Genomic DNA, 16,215 nt, shown 5'->3' with positions numbered 1-16,215 from the left:
TCCAAGGGGTAGAAAACATGGTTGTGCCTGTCAGGTTATCAAAGTAAAATTCCACTCATAGGTCCTAGTTGCCTTTAGTGAATACAGTGAGATTTAACAAAATTCTATCAAAATCATACCAAGAATAAGGTTGTTTAAGTTTTGATGTTTCGTTTGCTTATGCAAACAATTATCTCATATACATTAATGTATGCAAATTCAACAAGGCTTGATGTCAGTATCTCACAACGCTTCTGTTGATTTTTCAATAAAATCATCCAAAAGAAATTATTTTTGTCAATAATTCTGCAGCTTTGATCCCGTTAACTTTGCTGGCTCGTCACTCAATTTTGAAGAATACACTTTCTCTGAAAATTCATGTAAAAGAGAAAAGAATTCAGTGAAACTGTGTCTGCTAGCCAATCAGAGACTTGTTAGGCTGTGACATCATCACATCGTGTCACCCGCATTACGCAACTGTGATGACATCACTAATTTGTGCAATCATCAGAAACATTGGAATTCCATAATTGCCTTAGATAATGTCTGATTTTTATGAAATTCTACCATGCTGTTATATTTTACTTTGTTAATTAAAGTTTCCTAGGACATGGATTGGTATTCTACTTTAAACAGTACGTGCTATGAGGCCCTCAAAGCAAAAAAGAAAAAAAAAGTCATGGTCACATGACTGAAATGCTGCTTACATAGAAATCGCTACTTTTTGTGTATACAGATTAAAATAAAGTAATTTTTTAAATTGTAGATGAGCAAAGTAATCTGTATGGAAAATTATTTGAGAGAACAACATCACTGATATTGGGTCAGCAGCGTCATGAAGAACATTTACATATGCCTTAGAGGGGTGGTACAGTTTTGGTTTAGATGGGGCTGCAGGTTTCAAACTTTTATTGTGTTTGAGTTTGTGAGATAATGAGAAACTTCTTATGAAATATGAAAGAACATGTAATTCTTGGAGGAATTCACAGTTTATTTGATCTAAATTGGTCTTGAATTGGCCGAGACATCCCCCCCCCCAAAAAAAAAAGCGATTGTGATAATATGCGACAGGCTGTGACCTTCATTAGGATCGCTTTGTTTTGGATATCTAGGTCATTTTCAAACCGATTTGTCATCAAGTTTTCAATTCAGTTTTCAATTAGAATTGTATGCTCTTAAATATTTCAGAGAGTGGTTTCTAAATATCTCGCAAAACATTAAAAGCTGAATCCTCACCTCAACCAATACTAACCAACGTTTTGTGGACAAGACAAATGAGTGTTAAATAAGCAATGTCATGGTTGGTAAGTAAGAATACCTTGTTTAAGGTACCAGCTTCCACTGCGTTTAAGATGGATTTAATAATATTATTTAGTCATAAATTGCATAAATTGAAATATTAACAATGATTGAAGCACTTAAAAGTTTCCTGTCTTTTGGTCTCTTGCTTTTATTTCCGTGCATTTACAACGCAGACGCTATCTCCTACATCTATTTAACAGAAATTTTATTCAGGGAGCGTTTCTTAGATTTTGCCTTGGTAACTCTGTTCTTTGCGATACATGTTGGTGTGTTATTACAGCAAGGATACTCCCCTGCCTTTTGATGTGATGTGAATCGCATATGTTAAGAGTCTGTTTTCTTCATTCTGCAAGGGTATAAGGTACTGACATCGCCAATGAATGGTGGTCTCATGCTCTTTTGATCTCACTGAGTCAAATTACTCCCCAAAGATGCAGTTTTCATGTAAAGTTACATATGGTGCTGTACGCACAAATTCTGAAGAGCAGTGTAATGTCTGTGACAGACAAGTATTAAGACAAAAGAATTTACAAAAATTATGATGTATGCACAATCCAATACAGTACAAGACTCTTCCTTCTGTGTAAGTACAGTGCACTCCTGTTATAACGAAGTCGTCAGGATGTGCAGTTTTCTTTCAATATCAAAATTTCGTTACAACCGAACAAACAAACAATAAAAAACATAGAGCCGATGAGGTTGCGGTCTGAATTTTTACTTTGTTGTAACCGGAATTTTGTTACAACCATGTTCGTTGTAACAGGAGTGCACTGTACTGTGATGAATGTGTTGCTTCCTCAGCAGAGTTGAGCGGCAGAACATATGGAAATTTTGACATACCTCAAAGATACTGGGAATCTCTGCCACCTTTATGATATGACATGAAATGGTAGCTACACTAGACTTCATGATGCCTATAGCTGGCACTGAAATCAGGTGTGTTTGTGCAATGGAAATTTTGTTTTCTTTGCCTTTTCAACCATGTGTACCGTCTTTTAGAATATCATATTTGTAATTATCATTACATGTATTGCATTTGAAATTTATTAAGAGACGATATTGTAAAATTAAATTCTCAGCTCAGTGGAAATGCATTACCTTTATTATTTTTATGGAGAGATTTCATGTTTTATTGTATGTTATTCTACTCAGTTTCTGAAATGTAAAAAAAATGCTTCTTTCATAGGAATGTGCTCACTGGATACAATGCATTGGAATATGAAAAAAAAGAAAGAAGAGATGTATATTGGAGGCTGAGAGGGGAACAAGGAAATCATGTTTCTCCAGCAATCAGTTTCAATTGCCCCATCCCCATGGCATATGCTCCTCCTCCAATCCCATGATGCAATGCAGAGGAAGGCTATTGTCACCATACCACATGGATATGTGCACACGTGCCAGTCATTAGCATACTTCTGGACACAAAGCACAATAGCGTATGTCCCCCCAAAAAATTACAACGGGAGCCTCCGCAATGATAACTTTAAAAATAGTGAATCAATCCAAATACAATTTCAGGGTATGAAACTACTATAACTTATTGCCCACATCTTACAGAAAACCCCATCCGATTTGCTTCAGTGGTCAAAGAGAAATTAGGAGTTTTGTAGAGCATGTCAGGAATCCCTTCCCTCCAAGTTCTGTCCATTGCATTCACGCATCAATATTCAATTCCAAGAGCATCCAAGTGCTAAATTTGGAAGAATCAGACTGATGACAAGCTGTACAATGATCCACATTTCTCTGCAACCACTTAACCAAATTGAAAGGGGTTTTCTGCAAAATAGAGCTGAGCTATTATATTTTAAGTCCCTGAAGTAGCATTTAGACAGTTTAATCATATTGGAAGTTATCAATGCAAAAATGCAATTGTAATTTTTTGGGGGACATACTGTACGTGTGTGATTATGATTTTGTGCCCATTTAAGATGCCAAAGGTATTGTTCCAGAGAAACTGTCTTCTAATCACCATTAATCATACAATCTGCCTCCAGCTGACGTTGTGCCAGTTGCGTACATTACAGTGATTCTGAGATGTTGCTTAATGTCCATGTACATTTGCATTACAGTCTGCTAAGATGTGATGTAATATATTGTGTAGAAAATGCCTTGGGGACAAAAATAACCTAAAATAAATTCTGTAAATGCCTGACATTCTCACTCATGGTGCTGTTGAATGTGAGTATGATAGTCACACACACTTGCCCTGTCCATTATTTTTAATTTTTGCAGTGCAAATCGAATTGTGTTAACAAAGAGTGCAGTAATAATTGTATAATTTACCCGAACAACTTTACAAGGCAAATCCTCAACAAATTTAAATTGTCTATCTACAGAAAGAATGTTCTCTGCTCTACATATCAAACTATTTGCTGTAATGGATCCTTGGCTAGTGGGGATCAACTCTGTGCAACCCAGGAATGAATCAAGACACTACTTTGACATACCAAACAATGCTGAGCACAGACTTTTTGAATGGTATACTCTCCACAGTCAAGCTGTTGCATGTGTTGTGATTTGCCTGCGAGGAAACAGTTTTCAGTTGCACCATCCTATAACAATGCATTCATTATATATAAACATATATTTATATCCTGTCTGTCCAGCTGTCTATCTGTATCTTTCTATCTGTCTATCTGTCTCTCTGTCTATCCATCCATCCATCTATTTATATATCTATATATCTATCTATCTGTCTCTATAATTACATATCTGTCTATGTATATTTATCTATCTATCTCCCCTCTTTCCCTCTATATTTCCCTCTATCGCTCCCCTCTATCTCTATCGAGAGTGAAATTGGGTCCTGTATCCAGGAGACACTGAGAGATAGCTGTAAAAAGTTAATTTCACAGCATGGGATGAGAGCGGCCCCAATCAGCACAGCACTCTCTTACACTGTTGGCCTGTAATACCTTGCCCGCAAACTTTCATTTTTTCAAATAAAGTACACATTCCATTAACTTGAGTGTACAGACACAATCATGTTACAGGTAATATCATTCCCCCTGCCTTCTGAAGGAGGTACATCAACTTCTCTTTCATTATGCTAGAACAATTAGAATGTGGACTTTTCCTTATATTTTCTTTATACCACTTTTGTGACATTAAACGCTATAGCCTTCTTATCCCGTAATAGATTTACCCAAAACTTGAAAAAGTTAGTCTGTGTCCAATTTTCCTCAAACTTTACTTCTTTTACTTTTTTACTTTTATTTTACCCAAAACTTGAAAAAGTTAGTCTGTGTCCAATTTTCCTCAAACTTTACTTCTTTTACATTTTTACTTGTATTTTACCTAAAACTTGAAAAAGTTAGCCTGTGTCCAATTTTCTTCAAACTTTACTTCTTTTACTTTTTTACTTTTATTTTACCCAAAACTTGAAAAAGTTAGTCTGTGTCCAATTTTCCTCAAACTTTACTTCTTTTTCTTTTTTACTTTATTTCTGCACCCACTGCTTCTCTCTCTCCCTTCCTCAACCCCCCCTTCTCTCAGTCTCTTTCTATCTTTCCTATGGGGTAGATTACTCTTTAAACTTGGAAGCCAGAATTTTCAAATGGAAGTGATCATTTTTCAATGGGCATGTTTGTTGGTGTGTGCGTGTGTGTGTGTGTGGGTGCATGTTCGTGTGTATCTTCTAGAACAAGTCCTTAGGAGCAGCTGTTTTTATCAACAACAAAAGGAAAACTATATAAACAGCAAGATTAATGTGTTTCAGAATGACAACTACTACAATATATAAGTTCTGCCCTGAAGTATATATGATCAGACAGAGTATAATATATCATGTCAAGCAAACAAATCTATTAGTGTGCACTAGAGGTACTCTAGTATATGGAAACTGCTTTAAAGAACAATTGCGTGTTCATTGTGTGTTCAGAGAGACGCCCATTAAAAAAAAAAAAAAAATCACACACGCACACACACACACGCACACACACACAAACCCTTGTGTGCCATTAGTCTACATAACTTTCAGATTAAGACTGATGCGAATTTACCCTGAAATTATACAAGTACTTAGTTTTGCCCTCAAGAGACAGACTAGTGTATGGCTCTCCTGTGGCAAATATCTGATGTTTTAAACAGGAATTGTTTTTTTCTTCCACCTGATAAGCTGACCCACCAACTTTCCTTACGGTACGTACTGTCTCTGTGCTCATATGGGCTAGAGACACCCCCATCTCCCTGATCCTTTTACTGTTTCATCCACAATACAATGTAGATGTTCATAGATAAGCTGCAGCTGACAGGTGTAGTACTGGTAGTAGAGTGCAGTGACCTACTATCAGCACTGCGCACCCCACCCCCGGCACGCCATTCCCCCCCCCCCCCCCCCCCCCACCCACCACCACCACCATTTGCACACACTCGTATCTATATCACTCACACGTACATCGATTGACACACAGACAGAATCCTGTGATCACCACCACCACCCCTTTCAATCCCACAATACATGTACATCCCTGTGATGTTAATACGATGGCGCTCCGTGCTGGAACTGCGGGCGGCTTAAGTGGTGATAGAACTCTCTTTGTTGGAGCTAAAGTACCGCACGAAATCAAGTCCATGGTGAAATTATTGAAAAGTACAGATAAGTCAACGTTTCGAGAACTATTAAAAGGTAATCACGGTCATACATAGTCGCCTACGTTCATCTCCATATGCGCTCAGTCCCACCTGTGTCATAATTTGTGTGGTTGGTTTTATTTTGCTCTGTCAACGGAAGACCAGGGGCCTGTCTTATAAAGACTTGTGATAGAAATCAATCACAAGTTTTGTGTGTGCTGCAATGCAAGTTGCGATTGATTTGGGGACTTGTGATCGATTTGAAGGCTTTATAAGACGGGGCCCAGTTCATGAGTTAGAACACTCTAGAACTAGAAAGTCTGATAGTGTAAATGCCTTATGCTTAACGGTGTAAACATGTCGATAAAATTGGAATATAGGCACAGTGTCAACAATCCATAATGGTATGATACATTATTACAGTGCAACGCAACATCTATCTATGTTAATGCCAATGGCACTGCACTACCCTAACCCCATCGCGGGGCGCTGTAACACGGTACGTATTTGTCCGTATCGGGTCGCTGCTGCGGTTATGCACTACCCCAACATTGGCAACAAACCCATGTAAGAAATATCTTGATCAATAAACAGGAGTTCTGAGGCATCTTTTTGCTTTGGAAAATAATTCAAGAACCCATGTTTTTCATTTTACAATTGATGGTTTAGATTTTAAGGAAGTTCATAGTATCTTTTGTTGCCAAATCTCCTTCAAGAGACTTTAGTTGAGGTGATTTCTAAAATCCCAAACAATTCTTTTTTTGCATTACCCTTATGCATCACCATAACATGTTGATATATAACAGCCCTCTCTGGTTCAGATATTATGAGCAGAAAATGATTTGTTAACATGACAAGGTTCCACTGTGCTGCTCTAATATGACTCATGAGTTTGCATTGATTTTGAGATGGTAGATTTTTTTTTCTCCTTCAAGTTTGTAATAACAAATTTGTGTGTACAGTTGTTACTTTGCGACAGTCGATACTGCAGTTCTCATCTAAATTGACTCTCTAATGGTCAGACATAATTTATAATACAATGCTCTGTATAAAGCATCATAGTGAATATTAGTTATATCAAATTGAGTCGAAAGGGGCCTGAGCATAAGCTCAGGGCTCGCCACTATTGGATAAGCAGTTTTCAAAAGTTTTTTTTTTTGTTTTTTTTGCTACATTTAGTTATATCATGATACTTTGATTCATGGTTTCACTCTGTGAAATGCACCTAAAGCAGTTACTCCAATATATCTTTAACAGGTAAAATACTGTACAGAGTCTACACTTTCAAACATATCTCTCACTCTTGATGCACATAGCTGCTGTGTCGTCCTTTGAGGGTGTTGCAGTTGGAGAGGACTTCTTCCCAAATTTGTCCAATGAGTGTGGTCAGTCTTGTGAGTCTCTTGCTGTTGTCTTTTCGGGCGTTCTGTCACTCCTGCGAGCTGCATACAGACAGCCCCAGACATCTCTGAAGAAAGAGGTAAGTGGTATTAACTTGTAATAAGCAATAAAAAGATTTGGTAGATAAGCAAACTCATGTTGATAGTAACTGGGTATTGGGCAGGAAGGATTTTGTTGAGATGATGAGGATGATTTAGGAAAGAAAAATGTTGTGGGTTTTGGTATAGTTTAGAAAAAAGATGGTTACAAGACAAATGTGAAAAAATATGAGAATAGTGGCTTGAAGAAAGCAAGAAGTGAAGCATTATGACCAAGTGTGCAAGTTTTGTTAGTCAGGTTGATCAACAATTTGGCAGCATACAGTGTCAGGTTTCCTGTACTATGAACAGTGGATAACCCAGTAATCTTTGGATATGAAGTCAACCGTTCTATCAAAATTTCAAAATATAAAAGTTTAAATCACTCAGTGAAAAAATATATTCAGCTTCAGGCCAGATCTTATATTTAGAATTAAAAAGATAAAAATAAAAAATCATGGTGGTGATGATGATGATGATGATTGAACTTTCATACCTATATTGAAATTCTGTAAATAAATCACCCCAAGATGCCAAACAACAATTTTTGTTTCATGAAATGCTGTAAATTATGTCACTCAGCATCACTATATTCTGCTCTTCAGTTGCCTTGTGGTATTTGGCAGAAAATTAGAATGGATATTATCAAATTTAGTAAAGTCTTCTTAAAATTCTTGATACTGGTGCAATAGATTTGAGGTACCACTGGAAATTAGTTCAACTGCCATTAGTAATGATTGATTTCAAAAAATGTAAAGAGTGTGAAGAGTATTTACAGACTGCTATCATTCACCAAACAGTGAAGGATAATTCAGAATTTTTTTTCTTCCATGTTGACTGCAGGTTTTCAAAGCTGATTTAACAGAAATCAAGTGAGTACTGCAAGTGATTAATTTTGCCGCAAGAGATTTTGTGTTTGTTTGTTTCTCCTTGAACATATTTTGTCATGAATTGTTCAGGTGTTACTAACACTAATTAATGAAATTTCTTGTAGATAAGAGTGTGATTTATGAAGGTACAAAGTGTACCGTAATTAATTTAGAGAAAATTGATATATTTTCTCTTTTGGGCAATACCTAGTATGAGTGACATGATGTTCTATGCTTGCACATGAAAAATGTGTCTTTGTTGAAATGTTAACCAAGTTACAAGACCAAGGACCATGATGTTGTTGAAAGAAAATGTTATCAACTGTCAATCTTTTGATACGAAAGTCTGACATAACACAAATTAATAGAAATGTAACGGGGCTCTGAATCATGTAACACTAAAACAAGTAGGGAAAAAAAAATCTTTTATAGACATGTGGCATAAGTGTATGGATTTTCCCCTCATATACCATACTGATTGAGATTAAAGATTAGACCATACCTATCGTTATATTCATCAGCCCTTCACTGGTTAGCCACAATTTTGTAGTCCTAACTTGGTGTCATGTTCATATTTAACCATGTGCCACATTTATATTTCGTAAATATAAAAGTTTTCACATATACAAGGAATATGAATAAGAATCCAAGTGCCTGTGGAGGTTAAGAATGTACTTACAATTTTTTTGTAAGTACTTATTTACTTATATTTACTTTGTCCCCAGGATCCCTCAGGACTTTGTAGCAGATTTAGCAAGTGCAGTTTATGGACCAAAGTAAGTGTGATATTCATTGTTGAGAAGATGTCATTTAATTCTGTTTCTATTTCTGTTACTTTTGGTATTTGGACTTGTGGTGATGGTGGTGATGATAACGATGATGATTATCATAATTATTGGTTTGGCAAAAATGGTTATCATTATTGTTATTATTGCTATCATCTTAATTATCACTATTATCAATTTTATCATCATTATGAGTGCCATTGTCATTGTTATCAGTCTTATCTTTCATATCATTATTATTGTTCTTGATAAATGTAAAACATGTATAGCGCAGAATAGGACCTGTCAATGAGGATTCATCAACACGGAAGTGTGTTCAGGCACATTGTACATCCATAGATTGATATTGAGCCATGTGAGACTGCTTGAAATCAATCACATTCAGTCAGTCAGCCACTCACAAAGTCTGTTGCTGTTTTTTTTTTTAATCTTTAGGAGGACAGCTGTAGAGGATGCACTGAGCAAGGGACATTCCCGCTTCCCCAGACTTGATAACTTCAGATGGCGGGTGGATGTTGCTATCTCCACAAGGTGATCTACCTGACAAATAAGCATCCTATTAAAGGGGCTTCTTAACCTTACCTGAAACATATTAATGGCATATCCAATGGTGTTTAATACTAATAATACATAGAGTATTGGGAATGCATAGCAAAGGTTTGTTACATGTACTAATTAGTAATAAGGGATTGGCTATTAAAATTTGTCCTGCAGACTAGTCTAAATACAGTGGTGGATCCAGAGGGGGGCGCAACCGGTGCACGCCCCCCTTTATTTTTTGTGAAAAACAAATGAAATAAAAAGAAAAAACATGAAATGACACCCGGAAGTGCCACCAGAAATATTAGTCAACCCCCCCCCCCCCCCCCTTTACAGAATTCCTGGATCCGCCCCTGTAAATATCTTTCTTAGTTTCCAAGCTTAAAACGTAAAGCATGTCTTTCCAATATCCTTCAAATGTACCTGTATCCAGACTAGATATCCCAGTAAGCCCAGGGTAGGGCAGCAAGCTGGCTCAGTTGGTAGCAATTCTGCCTTACAATCACAAGGTCAAAGGTTTAAGACCCAGCAGGGCCAGCTGAGCTAACATCGTGTTTTATGTTTGTTTGTTTATTTCCATCTGAGGAGATGGCTTGATATCCCATATTCAGCTAAGTTACGCTGGTCTTCCATGGGGTCCAGTTGGATGTGAGGTGGGACCACTTCACCGGGATAAACACCCTGCTCTTTGCGATGAATGAATGGAGCGGGATCTTTTACGTGCATGAGTTGTTATTCTCTCATACATGGGACCTCCATTTTATGTCCTATCCGAGGGACAGGGTGTTTTGCCTCTTCGTAAAGGGGACGGTATGCTTACACACAACATTGCTCATGATACCAACCCCATTTGTTTGGAGGCATATCACACTGTACTTTTAGTAGGGCATAACATAGAGGTCCATTGTGTCAGAGAGTCAATACTTGTACCATTGAAAGTTTTCACTTCTACTTCATGTCTCCTCTTAGGTTAACAATTGCAGGAAGTGGCCTTTTTCGCAAATTTTTCAGGGAACAGATGGATGATACCAACCTCTGGAAGAATTTGTGAATAGGTGGCAACCATGCTCATAGACAAAAAGGGGGGGGGGAATGAGATGAAAGTCACAAAAAATATACCAAAATAAAACATGTAGTCATATCATAAGGTAATGTGACTCATTAGTCATTATACCCCCGCCAAACGAAGTTTGAAGGGGGTATATAGGAATCAGCGGACGGTCGGGCGGTCGGTCGGTCGGGCGGTCAGTCGGGTGGTCGGGCGGTCGGTCCGTTGCAAATCTTGCGTCGCGAACTACTTCCTCAGTTTTCAACCGATTCCCATAAAACTTGGCACAGATGTGTCCCTTGGGTTGTAGATGTGCAAGACATATTTTTTGACAATACCCAAAAGTACGTTGCCATGGTAACGGCATATTATGGGCAAAAATGGGTACAAATCTTGCGTCGCGAACTCCTCCCACAGTTTTTGATCAATATTTATGAAATTAGGTACAGATGTTCATCTGAATATGTTAATGTGCAAGACACATATTTCTGCAGTGGCAAAAAGTGCGTTGCCATGGTAACGGCATGTTGTTGGTAAAATATAGGGCAAAATGCTTCATGGCAAAACTGCTTCATCAGTGTTCTTCCAATTCTCATGGAATTCATATTGAATGTTTGTCTTAGGATATAGGTCAGCATGACACATTTCTTGACAGTGACAAAAAGTATGTTGCCATGGTAACAGCTCACATATTATGAGCCAAAATGATGGAAAATTTTGTGTTGCAAACTACTTCCTCAGTTTTTGCCCAATTTCCATGAAACTTGGTACAGATGTGTGCCTTTGGTTGTAGATGTGCAAGACGCATTTTTTGACAGTACCTGAAAGTACGTTGCCATGGTAATGGCATATTAATGGCAGAAGATCAAGGAAAGATCTTGCGGATTTAACTACTTCCTCAGTTTTTTTACCAAAGCTTATGAAATGTGGCACACACCTTGATCTTGGTGGGAAGATGTGGAAGACATATTTTTCGGACGTGTCGGAAGCTGCGTTGCCATGGTAACGGCATATTAATGGCGGAAGATCAAGGAAAGATCTTGTGGATTGAACTACTTCCTCAGTTTTTGACAAAAGCTTATGAAATGTGGCACACACAATAGTCTTGGTGGGAAGATGTGCAAGACATATTTTTCGGACGTGTCGGAAGCTGCGTTGCCATGGTAACGGCATTTAAATGGCAGAAGATCAAGGAAAGATCATTCCTTGGGTAAGACTGTCGTCACGGGGCGGGGGTATTAATCACCTTAAGTGATATTTCTAGTTGATAATTGTCTTTGATATCTTTGCAGTGCTCTGAGCAGATCACTAGAACCCACCATCATGGCAGAAATGAATCTGAGTGATGGCAGCAAACACACATTTGAGGTAAGAAGCTTATATTGTACATAGCAGCTCTTCTGTGTTCAGGTTAATAGTTTAAAGTTTTTAACCAGACAAAATGTGACATAAAGAGATTGTTTCAGAAGGGCATAGCTATTTTGTAGGAAATTTGTTTTTCTTGAACAGAGAATAGTGAAGATAAAAAAACCATGCCATGTTTAAGTTGATTTTTATGATAGAGCAAAGTCAAATAAACAAAACTTTAAAAATGTCATGAAGAGTAGACATAGATCAGAAAATAATGAAGTCAGTAGGTTTTATATGTTAACATTTTTCCCGCTCGAAAGAGCACTTGACCTATCTCCTCCAGATGGCAGTGAGAATAATATTTCCCTTAACATATCTCAGTAACTACTTACGGGAGTCTGGACTTTCCATGGAAAATCAACATACACTGTACATAATATGTATTCTTTGTATGTTTCTTGATATGATGTCATTGTACTCTTCAGACATCTATAGGAGGCAGCTTATAGTATCAAATGGTACTATAACATTTGTAACTTTTGAACAAAATATGCAATGTTGTTCAAGATTTCACCAATTGTTGTACAAATGTTTTTGTTGTCAATAAATTGATGTATACATGTATGTTTTAGGACACTTCCCCTCTAGTTCATATCTTTTGTGAGCCAAAGTTGTTTATGAACATGCTCTTGCCCCTCTGCAGTTGCCAGTCTCAAAGTTCCATGAGCTGAGATACAATGTTGCATCGCTGGTCAAAGAAATGGAGGACCTCGAAAAGAAGAACATCCTCAAAATCCAGGACTGATCTGGCACCCTGTTCATATGGCGCCTGTCAATGTTGTGCTGTTGCTATACAACATGAGACTCCATGTACATGGATACAGGGTGCAGAATTCAAGGACTGAAGCAACCTGAAAAATGTTCTTGGATGTGCACTGAGCTGTGGTTGCACTCAGCATGTAACATAATGAAGAAGCCAAGCCTGGGATACTGTCTCTAAGATTCACAATGCATTGCCAAGATTACACTGTCAAAGACAGCTATCTTTGTAGGATTCAGAGAGATAATTTAGAATCATTTCATGACATCCATGATTATTAGAGAAATGGACCAAATGTGTAAATTTAGCTTGTGTCCTCCATATTAGATTTCTTATTTTCTGTGCTTCTGCTTTTGTTTGCACAGAAAATGTGATTATTATTGCCATAACTATTTACTGTGTTTACACCAGCACCGTGAACCAGGGGTTCACTCAATAATAAAACAGCTAATGGACTTCATGTGTGCTTTATAGTCCCACGTAAGAACACAAACAAGAGTTACTTGCAAGTGTTATTGGAAGCAAGTTACATCTGATTGGGCCTTTTCACCAATGAATGAAATGGCCCCTGCCGCAAATAGGCACCCTGTACAAAGCCTGCCGCAAACGGGGTATTTTACTCCAGACATCCAGAGATTACATTTTTGCATTTTATTTCCAAATATCACAAATCATTGTGCATTTTTGTTGGAAATCATTTGTTCTTTCTTTTGTGTATACTACTCATACATGAAACAACTTTAGTTCTAAATAATGCATTACACCATAATACATTGAAATGAATGGAGTGCAGAAATCTATATTTTTTGTTCACATTACAAACTGTAGGCCCTACCGTAATCTTACCTTAAAGAGGTATTTCTTCATCAAATTAGTTACTGTATATGCAGATTATTTAGTGAGGTTTTTATTTTCGTGAATTTCGTGCGTCAGGTGCTATTTGCGAAATTAAAGACACGCAAAAAATAATGACTCTGATCCCGATATGAATGTGATGCACATGTATACATTTCTCCGTTCAGTACAGTACTCCACGATCGCAAATTTAACCACTCGCAAAATCGTTGGGAAGTTCTGATTAGCGAAAAATTAGACTCGCTTAATTTATGGCGTATGCAGTATAACATTGTAATTAATTGATTGGATTCAGGGATATTAGGAAAAAATAAGGGTACCAAGATTGAGGTCAAATCATAGAGATATTCTGTTCATAGAATAATAATAAGAAAAAAAAAGAAATATATATGTATGTTTATCATCAAAGGTAGCACATGGTTGTGGTTTGTGAGGAGAATTCTCCAGTAAAAATTTCTGTGCAGAATGTGATGCAGGTCAAGGCTCAATTCTTGAAGTTCTTTGTCTGTGCAATAACTTCAGAATGATGCAAGTCTACTTCATCAGACTTTGCAAATGGTAACGGCAGGATTGTAAGATGATGAAAACGAAGGCAGTGAAAAAAATGATAACTTTGTGGGCAATACTGCAGATAATGTTTACTGCTTTCCACTGCACTTATACATGTACATTGCATACATGTACATGTAGTTGCAATATGAAGGACTGATATCAAAATTATATGATACTGATAATGATAACAAAAGGACATTTATATTACACAGCTACTATAAAAATTCTACTGAGTATTACAAAGTACAATCAACCTTGCTTAAGTCACCTCACATGAGTTGAATACAACGTAAATTGCCTAAGTCGAACACCTTTTCAAGTCCTCTTCTCTTTATATTCTGTTGATTTTAATCCCTCACAGTCAAATTTTCTCATAAGTCGAATGTTCTCTAAGTTGAAGCTATTTCTTCAGTCCAAACAGATTAGGCGAGGTTGACTGCAGTAGTCGTGACATCCATGATTGAAACCTACAGAATTTTAGGTTTTAACTGGTCTTGAACTCATATAATTGTAGCTGCTTGCCTTGTATGTAGGTGAATTAAAAATCAGAAGTTTCCGTCTGCATGAAACCTTCTCGCATTTCGCAAGGTGCCAAGATTCATGAAAGTTCCTGTCTGCACAATGCACTACTGCTGCAAATGCAGTGAATGCCAGTGGCAATTTGCTAAAATTTCATGCCATAGCATTTATATTTCTTGTACAGTATTACAGTATGACATGGGAGTCCATACGTGTATTTTCTCATAATCTGTCATGGGTTTTATTTGATCCATTTGCATCTCAATGTTAACTGAATGTGTTATTTTCAAATTATGTTTTTGTATAATAAAGAGATTTAACTGCAAAGAAATATATTGTTTGAGGTGTGTTGAATATTGTATCATATCATTGTCTTAAAATCTTCAAGACATGAGTTCACAGTGCTCTCCACAATCCTAAGCAAATATCCAAGAGTTTCTAAAAGAGATTTCTTTGAAATGGATTCATCGTCCATCCCAATGAATACATACGTAATTAAATAGATCTAATTATATGGTGACAACTGTTTGGAATTATACTTCATTAGATGGAGGCGGACCCCTCCTTAAAGTCGATAAGATCCCTGACAGCTTGTCAACTAGCAGGTCATGTTGGCATGCAGTAGTGAAGATTACATCATGCATGTATGCAGTGGCACACCTCCCCCTTTATCTTTTGCAAAAACAAAAGAAATAAAAGAAATGGGGGTTCGTGCGCCCGTTTTAATTTTGTAAAGGCACCCCCTCTTTACGGAATTCCTGGATCCCCCCTGTGTATGTACCAGTAATGGGGATGCAGAATATTCATTTATTTTTATTTTTTTATTTTTTTGAGGGGGGTGGTCGAGGATAGTCTCTCGACAGTCATGTTGGAGTTGGTTTGTAATTTGTTGAGATGATTCAATGAAATTTGACGTGCACAGAAAATATTGTGATGTGATTATTATTCACATAATCCTTATGCATGTTCCGTCTCAGCACATCCACCTGACAGCAAGCCTGGTACATAGTGTATTTGGTAATATCAATAGGAAAAGTTTGTTAATTCATTCGATGCAAAATAAAGAAATGGTTGCTTCTCCAAGTGTTTCTCCAAGTGTTTCTCCAAGTGATTGTGGACCATTCAGGGTCTATGCAAGCTCACTCTCTGTTTGAATATGATTGATGAATTTCATAAATTTTTACATCAGGCAAGCTAATGCATTTTGCCACTTTGAGAACACGCGAAGCGCCCAACCAACTGAGAAAAACAGAAAGGTTATTTCATGATTTGCACCCATAAACTCGTGAGCTAACTTCAAACCGGCTTTATATTCAGTTCATTCTTTTGGGTTGTAAAATACTGTATACAGTACGTAGGTTCTTGACCTGAGGCTAGACAGCACCCAACGTGGCTTCTTGTGCGATGGTCTTTCATACTGTATTTTGCAGTGGAGTTGCCCGCCCCCAGCTGCTCTATCTAACCCAGCCGTGCCTTGATTGTAGTATACAGCATGCATCAGAACTGAGCAAGCTCCCCGTACAATAACGCGGTGCTGGTACACGTT

At 37.4% G+C, this 16,215-nt stretch overlaps 1 protein-coding gene across 1 annotated transcript; it reads left to right on the top strand.

Annotated features, from left to right (window-relative positions):
* The first annotated feature begins 7,560 nt into the window (after positions 1–7,560).
* On the top strand, positions 7,561–14,899 carry LOC139732999 (COMM domain-containing protein 5-like). The gene is made up of 5 exons (XM_071643837.1): positions 7,561–7,568; positions 8,926–8,976; positions 9,421–9,516; positions 11,866–11,941; positions 12,627–14,899. The coding sequence occupies exons 1-5, from the start codon at positions 7,561–7,563 to the stop codon at positions 12,726–12,728; spliced, it is 333 nt and encodes a 110-aa protein (XP_071499938.1). The 3' UTR covers positions 12,729–14,899.
* The last annotated feature ends 1,316 nt before the right edge of the window (positions 14,900–16,215 follow it).

This window comes from Diadema antillarum, unplaced genomic scaffold (assembly GCF_040938485.1).
Source record: "Diadema antillarum isolate AM-2024a unplaced genomic scaffold, OU_Dant_1.0 seq00000459_RagTag, whole genome shotgun sequence".
Taxonomy (NCBI): domain Eukaryota; kingdom Metazoa; phylum Echinodermata; class Echinoidea; order Diadematoida; family Diadematidae; genus Diadema; species Diadema antillarum.
The sequence above is the reverse complement of the archived record's forward strand: the minus strand, read 5'-3'. Positions and strand labels throughout refer to the sequence as shown.

Bases quoted from the DNA above. Each gene is read 5' to 3' on its own strand.
- LOC139732999 (XM_071643837.1), top strand. The intron at 9,517-11,865 runs GTGATCTACCTG...ATATCTTTGCAG, and splicing joins GATGTTGCTATCTCCACAAG to TGCTCTGAGCAGATCACTAG. The intron at 11,942-12,626 runs GTAAGAAGCTTA...GCCCCTCTGCAG, and splicing joins GCAGCAAACACACATTTGAG to TTGCCAGTCTCAAAGTTCCA.